This window comes from Mastigoproctus giganteus, chromosome 3 (assembly GCF_048544385.1).
Source record: "Mastigoproctus giganteus isolate SK-2022 chromosome 3, ASM4854438v1, whole genome shotgun sequence".
Taxonomy (NCBI): domain Eukaryota; kingdom Metazoa; phylum Arthropoda; class Arachnida; order Uropygi; family Thelyphonidae; genus Mastigoproctus; species Mastigoproctus giganteus.
The window spans coordinates 156,677,497-156,699,295 of NC_143577.1; the positions used below are offsets into that span (position 1 = coordinate 156,677,497).

Genomic DNA, 21,799 nt, shown 5'->3' on the forward strand with positions numbered 1-21,799 from the left:
ACACCTACTCTCAATTTTCCTTTACCAGTGCTTAGGTCACACCAAACAGACTCAACATTGCATTGTCCACCAACATAAATTGGATGCACTTCCTTAGATTTTATGTGTTTCTTAACTAACAGCATAACTTCTCCTCCCTTCCTAGTTCTGTCTATCCTTTCTATACACATTATACTCCCCAAATTCCAATTCTGCACTGCTTATCAGATCAGAGATGTGGTGTCTGTGTGACACCACATCTCTGATATCCCAACAATATCTCCCTTTGATGTCTTGACTAGCCTTCAAGCTCATCAAATTTATTAACTATACTCCTAGCACTGGTGCACGTATACTTGCACCAGTGCTAGGAGTATTATATAAATATACTCCATTGCCTTGCTTTCCAGGCTGCTGCTCATTCTAATAGAAGCAGTGCCAAAATCACTTTTGCCTCTGCCTGCAGCCACTATTAACCTTTTAGTCTGTGTATCCCCCCCCAAGCTAGCAGTTTTCTGACCCACCTAACACTGCCTCTATAGCATCAGTAAATATTCTTGCACCCTTTCTTTTTCAGTGTACCCCATCCCTGTATAACCAGTCTCTCCTGTCAACAAGCACAGACCAGGCTGAAAAAAATTCTAGCCTTGCACAATCTCTCTAGGACTGAAATGATCGACAAGGCTCTCATCATATACTTGTACCTCCTACCATGTGTGGGCAGAATTGCAGACACTTTGACATTCACGTCATGCGCTGATGATTTCTCTCGGATGTATCGTGAACTCCTGCGCTTGCAATAAACACTTGTCTAAAATGTGGCTTCGATAAACAAATGTTGTTTCAGAACCATGTGGGATGACATTGAAGATGTCATCGACGTACCAGCACCATGATGTAATAGGCACTGGTGGGTCCAGGCAGCGTCATTACCTTCGGAGATTCCTTATACAAACAGGTGCACAGTACTGCTATGGGCGCCCCCATTAGCTCCATCGTGGCCAACAACACCATGGAGAATTGGATGAACTGATATTCCATGGATCCACCAGTGCCTAATACATCACGGTGCAGGTATGTCGATGACATCTTCACTGTCATCCCACGTGGTTCTGAAACAACATTAATGGGGTACCTCAATTCGTTGTCAGTGTTCATCCAGTTCACTTTAGAAATGGAAGTTGATGGGTCCCTTCCCTTCTTAGATGTCCTGATAAAAAGTTTGGGCCCACACCTGGAAGCCTCGGTATACCGTAAGCCAGTGGGGTGCGGGCAGTTTACACACTATAGATCGGGCCACGCCCCTAGCTATCCCCCCACCGCACCCTATTTTCCCATGCTTGGAGCCATTCCAGCTCTGAGATTTCCAGAGTGAGAACGGACCTGGTCAGTTGTGGTTATTGAAGCCACATTTTAGACAAGTGCTTATTGCAAGCACAGGAGCTCACAATCCGCCCAAGACCGTCATGACATATGCCTACTGCCTATACATTCCCTACTACCTGGGCATGTCGGGCCAGATTTCAAAAATCCTCTAGGAATATCACATAAAATGCATGCAGCTGCCTGGTAGAAACTCATGTTCTCTGGTTTCTAATGTAAGACTTCGGTCGCCCCTCTTTTGCGCAGCAGGATGATATACCACATAACTCCCAAAGATTGTGGCAGCTGCTACATAGGGAAGAGCTCGAGATGCCTTCAAGACCACCTTGCAGAGCACAACAAGTCAATCTGCCTTGGTGAGACTGACCAGTCTGCAATTGCTGAACACTTCTGGTGAATCCATCATAACCTTAATCCCAAGCACGATTATGAAGTGATTGACCAATCCCGACACTTTTTCCACCAGCTATGGCTAGAGTCAATTAATATCTCGTGCAATTCAAGAACTATGAATTGCTGCAAGAGCACAAGGCTACACCCTATCTTAGAGGCAACTATCTTGAAACTGGATAAATGCTGGCAGCAAATCCACACACATCCATGCAATAACATTGAGCAGCAACCTAGTAGTTGAATGTTTAATCTCATGCACGCATCACTGCATGCACAACTCTGTATTCATTAAAAATTTTGTCTCTAAGGTCTTTATCCTGTTAGAATTGACAATGAAGGGGTCCATTTAACCCCAAAAGCTACATGTCATTTATCGTTCATTAAACTTTCTGGATCAAACAGTACAGTACTTATTTATCGTGAAGGAATCCATTAGTTGTACAGGCCCATTTACCTACCTATTTTTAATGTCCTATGTAGTTGGTCCTGGCCAATTTCTCATTAACCTAATGCTATTTTACATTCAGTATAACAAGATCGAAAATAGGATTTTTCCATAACGACCATAAATTTCTACCTCTTAATCTGAATTTTTACTTTTTTATTACAATACTTGTGTTTAAAAATGACAGAACACTTCAAATATATTGAAATAATTGACAAGCTTGCAACCTGACCATGAGAAATCATCTGATCTCCTACACTCTTTTCTTGCAGTGCAGTAATGAAATGAACATGAACATCAGCTAAACGTTAATTTCATTAATTAGTGTTTCATTAGGATGACCATGAGAAATCATCTGATCTACCACACTCTTTTCTTGCAGTGCAGTAATGAAATGAACATGAACATCGGCTAAAAGTTAATTTCATTAATTAGAGTGTTTCATTAGGATTAATTAGGATTTTACAAGCTGTAGATAATGGTGTGCATTCTAAGATTTACATTGCCAAACAGTTCGCCATTCCTAAGAGTACTCTGTTCACTATTCTGAAAGATTGGAAAAAGATTGAAAGTTCAGAGAAATCTGCTGCTGCTGCACCGGGTAGAATTAGAGCACAAAATGCGAAGTATCCAGATCTTGAAAAGGTACTTTTGGAATGGCTAATGATGATGCATGCAAAACACAGTCATGTAGATGGTAATCTTTAAAAGCTACGGATGAATCATTTGCACATTGAATAGAAATTGAAGAATTAAAAATTAAAATGAATGGTTTCTGAAATTTAAGACTCGTCATGGCCTGTCTTTCAAAAGTGTGTGGTAAAAGTGCAGCGTGGACACTGACACTACAAAGGAATGGAAGAAAAATTGTTTAAAAATTGTTTTGCTGACATACGACCAAAATGACATCTGCAATGCTGATATAATTGGACCCATTTTAAACTGCTACAGGACAAAACACTTACAGTTAAAGGCGAGAAATGTAGTGGCGGAAAAATTGCCAAACAACAGATTACTGTTCTCCTAGCAGCAAACATGTCTGGGAAAGAAAAGCTTCCTCTTTTAATCATTGGGAAAGCCCAAAAGCCTCGATGCTTTAAAGGTTTGAAGAAATTACCAACTATGTATTGAGCAAACCAAAAGGCATGGATGACATCACAAATCTATGAAGAATGGATTAGAAACTTAGGTCACAGGGTGAGTAAGAAGAATATAAAAGATTATTACTAAATATAATAGCACTCTTATACCATGTGAAATTAATAATATAGTTTATTAAACTTTAGCCTAAACTATACTGTACTATACATTATTTGTAGTGATGAAGATGAGGAACCTACTGTAGTTGAACAAGAAATTTCAACAAAAGATGCTCATCAAGGATTAGAACTTGTATGTCGATTTTTTCACGCACAACCTAAGTGCAAAAGTGAAATAACTGCTAACACACACCTTCATAATTCTCTTTTAAAACGTGCCTTACCATTGAAACAGCAGGTTTTGACAGATTATTTTAAAGTATGAAAAAATTCTCTTGTTAAGTCGTGATACGTATGTAGCCTATGTAGTGAAATTTACAATTTAATCAAACCTTACTGAGCTCTACAATCAATGCAAAAATTGCAATCATAATTTTCTTGTTTAATACTGTATTACATATTATAAATAAGATTATACTATATTGTATTAGTAGAATTACATTAAACGTTCAAGCTTTTACAGGGGATCCTCATTATCCGAGGATAATTGGTTCCAGAAAATTTCACATAAAACGGGGACCAATTTTCTTCATGTTTATTATTTAAATAAAACTAAATGCAACTAGGCATAATATTTTAAGAGTTTAAGATTTTATATATATATAATATTGGTGTAGATACACCACAGACAAAAGAAAACTATGATAATAGTGGGAAAAGCATCATTTCATCTGTATCTCATATTGTGCTCATCCTTCACGAGTTGCCCATGTATTTCACTACCTCGAATAAGTAATGCTTCGCTAATAGAGAAGACCTATTGTTACTTATTCGCAGTGGGTGCCGTTTCAGAGCTAGTTGGCTTTTAATGGGAGGGTAGGCAGGTACCCTGGTATTGCAAGTGAAGCATTACTTATTCGAGGTAGTGCAATATATGGGCAACTCGTTGTGAAGGATGAGTAGATATGGTGTATCTACATCGATATTATATAGTAATGTTTATTATGTACTTGTACATAGTAAAAAATGGATGAAGGAACTGAAAATTATTTTATTAGACATATTTTATTATAACATGTTACACAATTTAAGGTTAAGTAAAGTTTATCAAAGTTACACTGTTTTTTAGTTGCACGAATAAAGAATGAATCCAGAGTTGTTCTTGTTTCTTGTTTTCTTTTTTTTTTTTTTGACGTATTTTTTCAGATAAAATTGTGTTGTAGCATTTAGTTAGGTCTAACTTCGAACTTAACATTTGTTGCACGATCATGAAGAAGCACGATCATCAAAAAAATATTCAAGTTCTTGGTCAATTTTCTCAAGGGAAAAAGCTTTAATTCTTTAATTTTCAAATCCTCGTAACTGCAAGGACTCGGATAGTGAATACTCGGATACGGGGGACCCCCTGTACTTGTTTTGTTGCTGGATTTTATGAATGGTTGATATAACCGTTTTTCTCATTCCCCTGGGGGAGGGGGGGGGGTCATTATCTTGGCTTAGATATGAAAAGCAATAAGGGCAAATGTCAAACAGGCAAAGCAATAATAGATCTTAGTCTCTCATACAGCAGTTTGGCCACTGCTCATTGTAATGGCTTAAAGATTTGCTCATTATATCCTTTTAGCTCTACCGTGAAATGGTGCTCATAAAATACATCATTTCTAATCAACTTCTCTGTTTTCTTGCAATAGCCGAACTCTTGTTATGACCGTGTTTGTTAGAAATAAGTTTGACTGATACTGTTAGTTAATTCCATTTCCAAGTTTATTTCAAAATTTATTTCGAATCTGACGCACTTCACAGCATGAAAAGTTTTAAAATATGCATAACTTGTTTCCTTCAGTGTAGCTGGCATCTGGAGAGAATGTCAGGTTTTATGTTATCATCTTTACTCGGTGAAAACAATAATAAATCTTAAAAAAAAACAACTAAGATAAGACTGAAGGTGTTTCCTGAACTAGTGAGAGAAGAAAAACAAGTAAACTGAAACTTTAAACAAACACAGCATTATGTGGTGTTTGTTTAAAGTTATACTAGTATTACACTACTCTTCAAGCAAAAAGCCAAATAACTGCAAAAACAGTGGCAGACCCCCTGACAGGTTCTCAGGCACATTTTCTCTATGAAAGCCATAAAAAAAAGCACTGTAGAAACTACTACAGTAAAAATTTTACTATATATATAGGAAAGTAAAAGAAAATTATATATTTTTAATCATTGATTAACAATTAACAAGGGAATGTTATTTTCCAGGTCACCTGAGATATGAGACGTACTACAACCACATTAATTGTAATACTGTTCAGTGAAAAAAATAAAAATAAATAATCAGTTGGTTTTGAAGAATCTGAAGTTAGGGGTCACGTAATCATGGCCCATATTACCATGGAGTATACTACATTCAGGCATCAATTCACAGGGTCAGCAAAATTGATTTTTGCTGACCCTGTGATAATCACCTGCTGTGGTAATTTTGTAGGGGTAAAACTGCAATACCAGTAAGTCTGCATGCCGCAGAAGCACCCAAAAGTTCAGAAGATCCGATGGTTGTTAAAGGGCACAGGATGAACCTCAAGAATATCCCATGAGGGGAGGGAGCAGAATCTGCAGTTTTGCCTCTGCAATTTTTTTTTTCTTTATATTATGTAAGCTTTTTAAATCAGCATGACCAACATGTCTGTCCACTACCTAAAAATGTCATGCATATTATGCATCCAACTTTGTCATTGAGGTGATCTTTTTTTTTTTTTTTTTTTTGTTCAATTTCCATTCCTTTGAATATTGTTCCATATAACCACATTTATGCATAAGTATTTTACTAAAAGTGTAACAGAGTAGCGAAAAAGTGTGGCTAAAATAAAATATTCGATATTCTATTTTATCAATAATTATAAAAGGCTTCTTCTGCTTGCTTGATTATTTAAGGCAGGGGTCCCCAACCCACGGCCCGGATGATTTCATCTGCCTCGTCGAAATTTATTCTATACAAATCTTTTTTGGTTGCTACATATCGTATATAAGGATGTTTTTAATCAAAATATAATGTAAATGCATCTAAATATAATTTTGCAACATTGTTGCAACTCTGTGCACTTAAACTTGGCAGCAGGGTTTCTTGCGATGTCGGAAATCCCAACAGTGTGAGTGCCAAGGCTATAAGTTTATAGCCTCGATTATTTCCTGCGAACACGAGCATTGTGTAAAAAAAGTTAAATAGTAAAGTTTAAATAAGTGCCTGTTAAAACAATTGCTATACACTAATCTAAATATTAATCAAGTAAGTAAGTATTAGTGAAAGAATTGTAAGCAATGCGTTCTTTGCAGTTTGCAATGTAAAGACGAGTGCGTGTATTAATCTTTCTCCTATGTTCTCATTCACACCGCAGTCATCCTGCCACTGCACTGATTATCGTGCGCTCCAGGTCAAGCGGGTCAAGCGGTCTGGTACCAATTGGTTGCAACAATTTATTCGTGCTATTTATATAAATGTGTATTATTTTTAATTTTATTTAACTCTGAATTTTTAATTTTAATTTAAAATTAAACCAAGATGAACCAAGATGTCAAGGAAAAGAAAAATTGATTCCGAATGCCGTGTCTTCAAAGAACTTTGGTCGATTAATTATTTTTTTATAAGGGACAATAACTGATGTATCTGCCTTAAGGAAGCTGTTTCTGTGTTGAAAGAATATAATTTGAAATGAATTACAGAATATAATATTTTCCATAATTCAGAAGAATTATAGAATATATTATATTCAGAAGAATATAATGACAAATTATATTTGTCATTATATGACAAAACATGCCTCAACTTACAATAAACTTCAAGGAGAACTGCGAAACAAGAAATTACAAGAGCTGAGCCTTGATTTCAACAGGCAACAACAACAGATGACATGTTTCACTAATCAGAATTTAAATTTAATTAGAGCTAGTTTGCGAGCATCTCAAATCATTGCTGAAGAAGGGAGGGCTTTTACTGATGGCGAGTTTGTGAAATGAGCGTGCCTATCAATTGCAGAAGAAATATGCCCTGATCAAATTAAGCACTTTGCTGCTATAAGTTTATCAGCGTCAACTTTAACAAGAATTGAAGACTTGTCTGCTCACGTTAATCAGCTGAAACAAAAAGTTACAAATTTTATAAATTTTTCAATTGCATTTGATGAAAGTGAAGATATTACCAACACAGCACAGTTACTCATTTACATACGCAGTATATATCAAAATTTTGAAGTCACAGAAGAAATGGCTGCACTTGAAAGCTTGAAGAATACATATTTATAGAATACTCTGGTGAAAACATATTTTATAGTGTATAAAAAGTGGTTGAAGACCTGCAACTTGATTGGAAATTGTTGACAGCAATTACAACCGATGGCGCAAAGAATATAGCTGGAAAAAATATTGGTTTCATCGGCCATGTTAATAAATATTTTGATTCCAATAACATCGAAAGACTTATGCAATTTCATTGTGTTATTCACCAGCAATCGTTGTGCGGTAAATTTTTGTCTTCGAACTCAAATCATGTTGACTATAATTAGTATTGTGAATTTTATATGCAAAAATGGCCTGAACCATCGTCAGTTTAAAATTTTCTTGGAGGAAATCAAAAGCAAATATGGCGATAGATGACTTTCATCAACCGGTGAAACACCACCACTTTGCTTATTGGAGGCTTGAAGTGGTGAAACCCATGTTTAGTCTCTAGAGCAAAGTTTCCGGCATCCCCCTCCCCCCATACTTCTCCTTCAACCCATGCACGGTACTAAGTACTATAGGTTTTGATACCTTTCGTGTTTGGGGTTTTCATAAAAAAAAAAAAAAAAAAAAAAATATGGCGATTTGTTGTATCATACGGAGGTACGATGGTTGAGTTGCAGTAATGTGTTAAAAAGATTTTTTCAACTCAGAACTGAAATAGACATATTCATGAATGAAAAATTAAAACCAGTCCCAGAACTAACAGACTCTGAATGGTTATGGGAACTTGCATTTTTAATAGATATTTGTGAACAGTTGGATACACTGAATATAAAAAACTCCAAAGTCACGATCAACTTGTAAATGTTGTTGTTGTTGTTGTTATTTGGTTTTTAGGAGCATTAGCAACTAAGACCATATTGCTCCGGGAATATGCGATGGTCATTCCCTGACCTTTCCACATCCTCCGTATTTGGTGGTGACGGGCTCGAACCCCGGTCTAATCAAGAAGCAACTTGTAAATGACTTGTACTACAATATTAAAGCATTTCAGACAAAATTAGAATTATTTAAAAATCAAATTGGACAAAATAATTTTTCCCATTTTTTGTGGTTTTGAAAGTTTATATAATAATATGACCAACTGTGATTTTTCTACAGAAAATTTTGTCCAAAATCTTGAATTATTGATGGAAGCATTTGTTGATCGTTTTGTTGTCGAAAACAATAGAAAATTATTTACATTATTTCAGAATCCATTTGATGTAAACATTTCACAAATAGATATCATAGATCTTCAAAAGTAATGATAACCTGAAAACATTATTGAAAAATGAAACATTACTTAACTTTTATAAAACTTTGACAGAAAATGAATTTCCAGAATTAAAAAAATTAGCAAGGCGAATAATTTCTATTTTTGGTAGCACTTACCTATGTGAACAAACATATTCAAAAATGAAATATATAAAATCCAAACATTGATCAAGAATGACAGATGAACATTTGCAAGACTTTTTAAGATTGGGAACTTCTACAATTAAACCTAACATTTCAATTATTGATAAATCAAAACAACTACAAACATCTCATTAATTTGCACATACATCTGGTATGGTAAGGTAGTATGGTGGTTTTGCCGCATCAGTGGCAAAACCACCATACCACTAGGTCCACTGTCAACATTGGGTTAAAGGAGTCAGGGGGGTCCAACAGCTGATTTGGCTGGGGAACCCAGAATGTCTGTTTTTGCCAATGCAGTTTGTGCTGATGCTTTATTACAATGTTCACACACTTTAACAATATTAGATGTAGGATGCTGAGTGTTAGCTACAATGTCCCCAAAATCAGGATGCATGGTCAACCTAAAAGTTTGAAATCACATTTTCTTAATTTTCAAAGTTTTTATTAAAATAGGACAAACTTGTTTAGCAATTTTTATTAAAATATTTTCTAGTATGTATAAAATCAAATAACTTACATAATATTTAAGAAATTTCTATAATATTCAAGAATATTCCAGAAAGGAAGTACGTTGTATATGATTCTAGAAACTGGGAGTATTGTTTCAACATCATCAAAGATTTTAAATGAGTCCAGATGTTTTGCAATAATATAAATTAAGGAGTAAGAGTGATAAGTATAAAATCGAACACCCGTCATTCAGAAAGAGTGTCTGGTGTAAATTTTGTGTGTTTCATGATAAACATGGCAAGAAATAAGAAACTGAGTAGGGAAAAAAGAAGTCCTATTATAACCCTGTATAATAAAGTTATTCCATGGCAAAAAACTAGGTGTTTCATTTAATGGTGTACAAACTAACATTCGACGATTCAAGGAGACTGGCAGTTTAAAGGACTGTGAATAACAACAGAAACTACTGCGAGTAACAACAGCAGCACAAGATAGGACAATAAAACTGATTTCTAAATGTAATCAACACCTTATTGCACCTGAAATCCTAGCTGGGTTCAATAGGAACAGAGAAACTCCCATGTCTACATCTACCATAAAACTTTGTCATAAACATGCAGGACTTCATGATCGTGTAGTGGTCCAAAAAGCCTTACTAAAACCGGAAAATCAAAAAAAAGTTTGGGCTAAGAGGCATCAACATTGGACAACTGAAGAATGGAAAAACTACTGTGAACAGATGAATCCAAATTTGAAAATTTTGGATCCAAGCATAGAATTTATATGAGGTGATCAACAAAAATAAAAATGGTGCCACACTATTTAGTGCCTTCAGTTAAGCACAGTGGTGGTGGTGGTTTCACTGTGATCTGGGGTTGCTTCTGTTTTCCTGGAGTGTGTGACTTCATCAGAATTGAAGGAATAAGGAATTTTAACAAGAGAAGGCCAGGAAAATATTCTTGAACACAATGCAATATTGTCTGAACTTTGTGAAAGAAATTTTATATACAAGACAATGACTCAAAGCACAGCTCTAAGCTGTGTAGTGACTTTCTAGCAACTAAACAACAGGAATGGATATTGCAAATTATGGAACCACCCCAATTGCCTGACTTAAACCCAACAAAGCTTTTACAGTAACAGCTAGACTGTCAAGTCCATGAAATCTCCCCAGTCTTCACAATTTATGGGAAACCTTACAGACTGCTTGAAATAATGTTAGTCAAGACAATATTATAAAATTAATTGCCAAAATGCCACATCTGTGTAAGGCAGTGATAAAATCTTGTTGAGTATATTTTGATAAAAAATCAAGATGAGAGTATGTTACACCAACAAATTACCATATAACCAAAATATGAAATAAAAATGAAAGGTAAGCTACTACCAAATTGCAATCAGCAGTGCAATGTCTTAGTCTCATCGCCATCTGTTATATTTAACTTGATTTAATTCCCCATTGTTTTGTGATATAAATATTTGTGTGGGGGGGGGGAGACAGATACACACTGTCTCTATATATGTTTGTTGCAATTAGCACCCAAGAATAAATAACCATGAAACTGTAAGATTCATATATAGCAATTACATGATAAGCACTTAAAGAACAATAAGTTTATTCTTAAGGCTTCAAGGGTTTGGTATAGCCTCAGTCAATTTTTTTGAAAAGATATAATTTTAGTAATATTGTTTTAAAGGCAAAATAATCAAGTTATTATTATGAATTGTTATTGGAATGTGAAATTTCTATATGATAAGACTTCTTTTTCCAGCTTCCATCCACATCATCATTTCAGTATATATTGATTTGAAATGTGATCTTAACATTATGTAGGGATTGTAACTAGTAAATGAATAAAGGTGGCGCTCTCTACTATATGTGGGACATTTATTGTAGTAGTGGGAGACTGATATTTATACAGCAACTAATATCAACATAGAGTTATCTATGCTAACAAACTGAAAAGCTTAATTACCTGAATCAGATATTTCAGGGATTCTATAACTGCTCCATCTGAGATGATTACAACAAACATAGGGCATTTCTAAATTACACAAACAAAATTACAGGAATAGATCTATGTAAATACAAAAACATGTTAAAAGGTTCATGTTAACAGGTGTCCAATTCTGAAAAGTAACAAGGTACGGCTATTTGAACTTTTAAAATAGCCATGGAGTTTTGAATGGTAAAAAAATGATAAAAATAAATTTAAATAAGCAGACACACACCTAGTAAAATTTTATACACAATAAATGCATATCTGCTTGCTGTTATTAATTTTTAATTATTTTTATCACTCAAAACTCCATAGCTATTTTTTAAAATTCGAACAGCTATATATCAGTAACCTTTCATTATTAGATATACATTTATGTGAACTTTACTTGTTTTTATATGTAGACATAACCTAATTTCACTGGTGTAATTCAGAAACAACACATACAATTTTATTCATACACATCAACAGTAAAGTTGAAAAGCAAAGTTACATGGTTGTGTAGAACACAACACAGCACTATGTGCACCACTAAAGGTGCTGAAAGTTCAACACTGCACTGTTCACAAACATACAAACTTGCATGCTTGAATCAAACACCACACATAACTGTTGAAAAATAAAGAAATAAACACCATCAAAAACTGCAGATATGGCTGGAAGAAATAAATAGTATGACACTTTAACTCACTTTGCATTATTAGCATTAGTACTTTGGTGTTGCTATATTGAACTGGGTCTGTTAGTAGCAGTAACTGAAAAATGAGGTCCACGATTTACTTGGACATTTTGGACAATTATGTACTAACTGCACTGTGACAATAGTATAGTAATGGGTCCTGTCAGTACCAGCAAGACAATGTCCATATCATACAGCAAGGACCAGCTCAGAGCCCAGTCCTCACTCCCACTGAACACCTGTTGGATGAAATGGCATGCTGGATTAGGCTGCAGTCAAAACAGCCATTATACAAACATAGAGGAACAGAGGTAAATTCTGGCATATAGAGGAACAGAGGTAAATTCTGGCCAACACCTGCCAGAAGTTGGTATGTCCAAGAGGGCAGGGGATGTCATAGGGAGGTGCCTAATATACAACCCCATATAGATGGTACTATGTATTTGGTTGTTGGATTAAAAGTCCCTCTTACAATTTACCTCTGTTCAATAATTTTTATTCATATAGTATATGTGTCTTTAATCATCTCAGAGAAATTTACAAAACATTAGAATCAGGTAATTATATTTTTTTGTTTATTTGCTAGCACAGATACCTGCAAATGGACATTAGCTGTTATATCAGAATCAGTCTCCCACCCAGTGTTGTACCAACCTATGGTGCAGGTAGTGCACATAGGTTGATACAATGCTGGGTGGGAGACTTTCCTTCTGAGCTGAAGGCCGTTGTGCAATTGCACAAGGGTCTTCACCTCAGAATGAAAAGGAAAAAAAAAAGTTACATTAGAAAATAATAATTACACTGCAACAGACTCCAAGCTTGTGATGATATTCCACTGCTCCCACTGTTACAATATATATACAGTGAAACTTCTCCTAACGGACACCTCTCTTTAACGGACATCTCTCTACAACGGACATTTTCAAATTCCCCAACTCTCCTCTATTGGTTTTAACGTGTTTTCAGCTTCTGTCTAGCAGACATTCTCAGTAGCGGACACAGACAGGCAATTTGCACTGTTTCGTTTAGATTAACACTTACTTTGATCTCCCAATAACGGACAGCGGGCGAGCTCACAGCCCTTTTTCTAGGAACGTTTCTTCCACGTATTGCCTCAATCGTGTGTTTATTTTCTATTTCTGATTCTCTGAATTTTATCAAGGTTTACGTCGCGGTTCTAAACTCTTTTTCAAGAATTTTAAGGCACGTGTAAAACTTCTGATGAATTCGGTGTGTGCAGGGGGAATTTTGTCGGCCTTTCGTCTTTTGAGTTTCAGTTTTGTTCAGTGTCGTGTGAAGTGCACAATGTCTTCTCGTAAACATTTAACTTTAAAAGATAAAGTCGAACTCATTAATGCGTATGATCGGCAAAAAAAGTGTTCGCAATCTCGCTGAAAAATTTAAAATCGGGAAGACGCAGGTAAGCAACATCCTAAAGAAAAAAAATGAACTGCTCAAACAATTTTGGCAACACATAAATGATCAGGTTCAAAAATCATTCCCGAAAACTGTTGGACTTCAAATTGACAATGTTACGTATGAGTGGTTTTGTCGCGCACGTGCTAAAAAAATTCCCATTAATGCGCCTATTATTAGGGAAAAGGCTTTGGAGGTTGCGAAATCTATGGGAGTAAATGAGTTCAAAGCTTCTGTGGGATGGCTAGACAAGTTCAAAACACGGTATAAAATTTCTTGGAAAACCGTAAGTGGTGAAGGTGGATCTGTTGATACTGGGGTTGTAACAGAGTGGACCGTCAAATTGGAAGATTTATGTCGTGATTTTGAAGCTAAGGATATTTACAACTGTGACGAAACAGGGTTGTTTTTTAAAGCTCTTCCTGAAAAAACAATGAGTCTAAAAAACGAAAAGTGCCAGGGCAGAAAAATTTCTAAGGAACGCTTGACTGTACTATTGTGTACAAATATGCTGGGAGACGTTGAACAACCTCTTGTTATAGGAAAACCACAAAATCCTCATTGTTTCAAGGGCATAAAGTTGAATCTTTTTAATATTAACTGGAAGTCTAATAAAAAAGCGTGGATGACACGAGATATCATGAGCGAATGGATAAGTCATTTTAACCAAAACATGATTCGTCAAAACAGAAAAATTATTCTTTTCATGGTTAATGCTGCATCTCACCCGCACATTGAATTGTCCAACATTCAAATCGTTTTATTGCCACCAAACACATCTGCCCTTGGATCAAGGGATAATAAAAAATTTTAAACTTCACTACAGAAAACGTTTTAAGACATCTCATTGCAAACATGAACAATGTAACATGTGCGAGTGACCTTGCAAAGAAACTCAGCATCCTAGATGCGATTCAATGGATTTCCTCTTCAGTAAATGCAATTAGAAAACAAACTGTTGTGAACTGTTTTGTAAAATCTGGCTTCTCAAACGCAAAAATTGAAGTTGTGAACAGCAATGTGGAGCACCAAGAAGAACAAGAACTTCAACATCTGTTGATAATGTACGATACTTTCGCTACAAGTGACCCTGGCTACAAAGATATAGACTCGAACCTCACTACAGAAGATGGTGCTCTAGATATCAACAACATTATCATCGATATTTTTCAAGAAGTTCCTCATGAGGATGAAGAAATGGAAGGAGGTTATTCTGTCGAAGAACATATTAACGACGAACCACCAATGAAAATAGAAGAAGCGCTCACACAAATCAATCGTTTAAAAATGTTTTTCGCCGCTGAAGAATATACTGAAGGACTTTCGATGGTTTCTTCACTCCAAGCAAATGTTGAAAACAAAATTATCAGCCGGAAGAAGGTGCAGAAGAAAATAAGTGATTACTGTATGTATTTTTCTTAAGATAAAGTCATAATATGCATAGCACAATTGTATGTATATTATTTACAAAAATATTGTGCAAAAGCTGTATATAATTTAATCTAATTTTACATTAAACGTTTCTAACGATTTTTCTTTATTTCTTGTGTATGTAATTGTATATTATTTACAAAAATATTGTTCAAAATCTGTATATATTTTAATTTCATTTTACATTAAACGTTTAACGATTTTTCTTTCTTTCTTTTTTTTTTCTCCCTCAGACTTCTTGTTAGCGGACACTTCTCTCTAACGGACAAATTTTCGTTCCCCATGGCTGTCCATTAAAGGGAAGTTTCACTGTATTTTAAAATGTATTCTAAATATACTCTAAAATGTATTAAATGTACTCTAAGCCTTTAGAAGGCTGGAGCTTAAAGTTGCACCACATAACCAATTAATGTAGGTCAAAAAATGGAAGGAGTCCGGGCTCCTGCTATGTTGGGGGATGGTGGGGGGGATTGGATATACATTTCCCATCATATGATGGTACCAACCCATATGCAACTTAAATTTCAATAAACTGTTAGTCTTGACAAACCATGCTAACCAAACACAAACTTCCTAAGATCCAATTTATTAGTTTTCCCAATTCATGTGTACTTATGCTCGCTGGTTTTGTATCCTATTTAAAAGTGAAAATTCCACCATCATTCATTTGTTTCCCCACCCCATTCTTCATATACTTCAATCAGATCATGTCTGAGACATCTAGTTCCTAAGCACTGTAACTCATATCTACATAGTCTCTTATCATATGAATATCTCTTAGTAGCTTTTTTTTCTCCAATAAACTACCAACACAATTACGAATATGATATTTTAGAGTGCCTATTGTTATTATTGACTGAAAGAAGAAGTAACGAAAAACAATCACATATACCTGTATTTCAAGGTTTTAAAGGTTTAGGCATAATAAAGGATTGTTTTTAAACAATTGTACAACAAATATAATATTTATTTCTGCAGTGCTTACAATTACAGAATGAAAACTAACCATAAATGGTCATGCTGTAATCTTTTATCCAAGCAGTGCTCCTAATTATATGCTCATTACAGACTTACCACTTTCCATCTTTCCTTTACTACATGACCTGGCTGGAGAAGATCTTCACTTGTCATAGTGATAGAGAAGCTGGAGTAATTATTGTTATCATCCTCTTCATAGGACGCAACATCGCCATTACAGATGTATCTGAAAAATAAGATCGAAGCCATTACAGAATATAAAAAAATGCTAAAGAATTCTTTATAAGGCAGAAGGATATAAACAGGAATTCTGAATGTACACAAAGTTTACTTACTGTCTTGCAGCTAGCACTTTCTAATGGTTTGGGGAAGGGGGATTACTGAAATGCTATATCGCTGGGGGATGTTCACCAAGGTCTTTTAATTCATGATGAGATAAGGCCCTGCTGGATGAATTCTTTATATTTAATTTTAATTCTATTTTATTTACTGTTTTTGGTATCATATTTTTTCAAAAATCTGCAAAATTAGAAAGTGCTAGCTACAGAGGAGACAATGCTCAGCAGGATTTGATCCAAATTAACAACACTCAAAATGCTGACAATCAAAACACCAAATAGATCAACACATTGACAGTTCAAAATGCCAAAACAGTCCGAATGCTGGTAGTTCAAAACACTAACTAACTTGAAACCAACATCTGAAATGCCAACAAATTCCAAATGCCAGAACAGCAAATTTGTTAAAATGTCAACTTCTCAAAATACTGAAAGCATATAACAGAATAAAGTAATAAGACTGCATTATTGTTATGTAAAATATGTTATTAATAATTTAAACAAAATATCTAATGGGGAGATTTTTTATAGGTTCCAAGAATTATCACAAGATAAAAAAATTCAAGTTTTCATGACAAAAACCTGGATCTATAACAGATTCTTATTCTATGGGACCTATAAACTAAACCACAACTATTTTAGTTTATTTTCTAGAGTAAACTATTTAGATTATTTTCTACCCTAGTTTAGTGAAATTAATCCCTTTCTAATTTTTTTTATTGTGTGTGTGTGTGTGTGTGTGTGTGTGTGTGTGTGTGTGTGTGTGTGTGTGTGTGTGTGTGTGTGTGTGTGTGTGTGTGTGTGTGCGTGTGTGCGTGCGTGTGTGCGTGCGTGCGTGTGTGCGTGCGTGTGCGATGTTGTGCGAGGATTGCCACAATTTATCAATTGTGTTAGGGCGAAACCTAGTTGTAGAAGTACTGTGTTATATGGGGGTTGCCTGTATCTCTCAAAAGCTTTAAATTCATCAAATTTGTTTACATACTCCTAGCATTAACGTACAAGCAAGTGTACATGCACCTATTTTTGATTTTAATAACCCTATTACAACCCATGTACTTCTTGTCCCATGATAGCCCCGATCAGGCCTTGTAATTTTCAACATCTCACTTATCAGGCTGCTGTATATCCCAACAAAAGATGCAAGAATCACTTTCACCTCTGGTTCCAGCTGCTATTAATCTATTAGTCTGCATATCCCCAGGCTAGCAGTTTTTCAAACTCACCTAACAATGCCTCAATAGCATCAGCAAATATTCTTGCACCCCTCCTATTTATGTGTATCAAATACAGTGGACCCCTGCAATTGGTTCACTGTACAATCAAATCGCTTTACGATGGACTCTCCATAACAAAATACCATTCGCTATATGATATGTAGTAAGTACGTACTGATAATTGTGATGACGTTTGCGAATGGAATTTTAATTCTATTAAAAGGCAATTCTAATAAGCAAAAATAAGAGGAATATTATCCACAGGTTATAAAAAGTAAAGATATATCAAGCACAAATTTATTACCTTACCAATTAACACAATTAAAGGATACATGAAAATTGGAAAAATTTTTCCACAGGTTAGCACAGTGGTTTTCAATTGAGGTGCCGCAACAGCATTTCAGGGGTGCCGTGTCATTTTGGATTACGCTACTTAAACTTATTTTTTTTATTATTATTTTATTTATTTTATATATATTTTTTAAAATTTATACTGTATATTTATTTCATTATTAAAAGGTGTACGGTATCCATTATACCGTATCTCTTTAATTTTGTGGTGATCTGTAATTTATGTTTATTTAGTACCTCTACTATAAAGAATAAAATTATTATATGAGTATATATAATTTGCATTATGAATTTTAATTTTGTTTATAATTATATTATAATTATTATATTATATTATAATTATATTATTATAATAACTATCTGTAAAATAAATTTTTGAATTTTAAATTATTTGAAATTTAAATTATTTGAATTTATTTGAAATATTCAAAACGATTTTTGAATGTTTTCAATATTCTTTTTAATATTTTTAATTGTGTTATATTGATTTTTAATTGTGTTAAATTGGTTTTTCATTATTTTTTACTCTAATGCAAGTTTTTCGATATTTTCATTTTAATTTCTGGAGAGTATCATACAGAAGTGTTCTACTTACTATATTGAGGCAAACTCCTCTTATTATTTTACAAATATTAATATCAACGTAGGACGTATTGAGCATTACAGCTCTGATTCATACTATATAATAACTATCATATAACATATATATTTTTAATATTATATATACAGTCAATTTCGGTTATTTGGGACACATCGGGACTAGTGCATTTTGGCCTGATTAAGCTGCTGCCCCAATTATCAGAAATTTCATGTAAAAAAAGCTAAAAATATAATGGACTCCAGCTTTACAATTGGTTCATTGTACAATCAAATCACATTACAATGGGCTCACCACAGTAAAGTACCGTTCACTATATGATGTGTAGTAAGCGCCGGTCATTGTGATTACGTTTGTGAATTGACTTTTAATTATATTAAACAGCGATTCTAATTAGCAAAAATAGGAGGAATATTATCCACAGGCTATAAAAGTAAAGATCTATTAAGCACAAATTTACCCTTTATTACCTTACCAATTAAAAAATTAAATGATACGTAAAAATCGGAAGAATATACGTGAAAATCGGAATAATTAATACGTACTGTAATACATCAGTAGTGATTCTTCATGCATTAGGAATCTGCAGATAAAGGAACCACTGGGTGGCAGTGATCACAGTGTGCTGAAGTGGGATTTACTCAAGGAGGTAACTACCATCAGAGGTAAAGGGAAGGGTTTTTGCTTTCGTAAAGGCGACTATGATGGTCAGAGACAGTATTTAAATTCTATACAGTGGGACCAACTGATGATGTTACCAACAGCAAATTCAAAATGGGAAGCATTCAAGGAACTAATCTTGGAAGCTACCAGGCTTTACATACCAACCAAGAAATATTGTTCAAGGTTCAGGCCTAAATGGTTGTCAGATGAACTAATGAGACATATGGCAGAGAAGAAAAATGCATGGGATACATACAAATTAATGGGTGACATGGAAGCCTATGATAGATATAAGTTGGTCTGTAACCAAGTCACAAAGGAGATTAGGCAGGCAAAGGCAGATTATGAGAAATCCTTGGCAAAGGATGCAAAGAAAAACAGAAAAGAGTTCTTTACCTATTTAAACTCAAGAAGGAAAGGGATGAATCAGATTGGTCCACTGGATGTTGATGGTTCAACAGTTGAGGATCCAGCTCAGGTGGCTAACAATCTAAACGAGTATTTTGCATCTACATTCACACATGAGGAGTTATTCAGGAAGGGGAATGTCGTAGGTGAAGTAAACATTGGCAGTGGGCTAGATTATTTACTAATAACTGAGAGGAAAGTGGAGGAGAAATTGTTGAGGATAAACATAAAAAAGGCACCCGGGGTGGATGGGATCTATCCAGTTATATTAAAGGAGGCAGCAAAGGAAGTAAGCAAACCCCTAGCCATAATTATGAGAGCTTCTTTGGACTCAGGGGAGGTACCCATGGACTGGAGATGTGCAAATGTAACCCCAATTCACAAAGGAGGATCAAAGGCTGACACAAGTAATTATAGACCTGTTAGTTTAACTTCGGTTCCAGGAAAATTAATGGAGGCACTGGTTAAAGAAGCACTGCAGGATCATCTGGACAAGAATTCAGTTATAGCTCAGACACAGCATGGTTTTGTTAAAGGCAGGTCTTGTCTGACCAATTTGATTGGATACTATGATGTAGTCACAAAAGAACTGGATGCAGGGAATAACTTTGATATTATATATTTGGATCTTAGAAAGGCTTTTGATACTGTTGCGCATGGAAGACTGCTGCACAAATTGGAGAAGTGTGGCATTGGAGGCAAATTGCTGCTATGGATAAAGGGATGGTTGAGTGGCAGAAGACAGAGAGTGGTAATCAATGGACACTGCTCAACGTGGACTAATGTTATTAGTGGAGTTCCTCAGGGTTCAGTGTTGGGTCCATTGTTGTTTTCTGTATTTATAAATGATATTGATGATGGTGTATCAGGCTTAATGTCCAAGTTTGCAGATGATACCAAGGTTGGCAGGGTTGTTAAGGACACTACTGATACTATGCTGCTGCTGCAACAGGATCTGGAAAGGTTGAGCAGATGGGCTGAGAGGTGGCAAATGAAGTTTAACATTGACAAATGTAAAGTACTACATATGGGAAACAGTAACCCCAGATCAACGTATCAACTCTGTGGTACTACGCTGACAGTGGTAGAGAATGAAAAGGACCTGGGGGTAATTGTGCAGGCAGATATGAAGTTCTCTGAGCAGTGCAGACGAGCTGCAAGAGTAGCTCATGGTGTCTTGTCAATGATATACAGGAATTTTTCTAGCAGGGACAGGGATGTGATTATTCCCTTGTATAAGGCATTGGTCAGGCCACACCTTGAGTACTGTATACAGGTCTGGAGGCCTCATTTCAGGAAGGATGTAGAGCTGCTGGAACGAGTACAGAAGGGCAACAAGATTGGTGAATGGAACAAAGGGTTGCTCTTACGAAGAAAGGCTTAAGTTTTGCAAATTACAGAGTCTGGAGACTAGGCATCGGCGAGGTGATCTGATAGAGGTGTATAAGGCTTTGAATGGCTTGAGCATGCTCAATGCCGATGGGATTCTTCCTCTTGCTCAGAATAATCACCTGAGAGGGCATAAATTCAAATTGAGGAAGGACGGATGTCGGATAGATGTGCGGAAATTTGCCTTTAGCCAGCGGGCAGTTGGTTTGTGGAATAGACTCCCATCGCTTGTTGTTGAAGTTGATAGCCTAAATAAATTTAAGGCTCAGCTGGACAGGTATTTCGAACGAACGGAGGGGTGAAATGGGAGTAGTGGTTGTTTTTTTTTTTTTTTTTTTTTGGCTGATGCTGAATAAGCTTGCTTTCTTGCATCAAATGCTAATGTACATACTAACTAGTTGACATTTATGTTCACTGACATTTGTAGGAGGGGTTAAAATTTTAAACACAAAAAATATAAGCAATCAATAACAAAGAACGTGGCACACAAATTGCAGTAACACAATATGCGCAATTGAGAACGGAGTAACAAGTTATGATGCTTTAAAAATAGGAACAAAGAGAAGATTCCATGGAACTGTAAACACATTTCATCATAATAACCCACAAAATTCCAGCTGTCGGTATTATTGCAAATTCAATAAGATCGAGTTTACTATCCGTTTATAATAGATGGCACTAACAAAAAAGTCCAATAAACAGGTGACTGCTAATTGTTTTATGGTTGTGACCTCCAGAAATCCAACCGAACCAAATGGTATGGTCGGAGACAAACGTAGGGTAATCTCCAGTGCTGCAGTCTCCTTCTCCGA

At 35.4% G+C, this 21,799-nt stretch overlaps 1 protein-coding gene across 1 annotated transcript in view; it reads right to left on the reverse strand.

The window, feature by feature from the left end:
• The window catches only part of LOC150088348 (tau-tubulin kinase homolog Asator-like), a 439,131-nt gene that overhangs the window by 265,215 nt on the left and 152,117 nt on the right, over positions 1 to 21,799 (reverse strand). Inside the window, exon 2 of the mRNA XM_090369460.1 lies at positions 16,123 to 16,252. Coding sequence (XP_090225586.1) covers positions 16,123 to 16,252 — 130 coding nt within the window. The remainder of the gene's footprint in view (positions 1 to 16,122; positions 16,253 to 21,799) is intronic.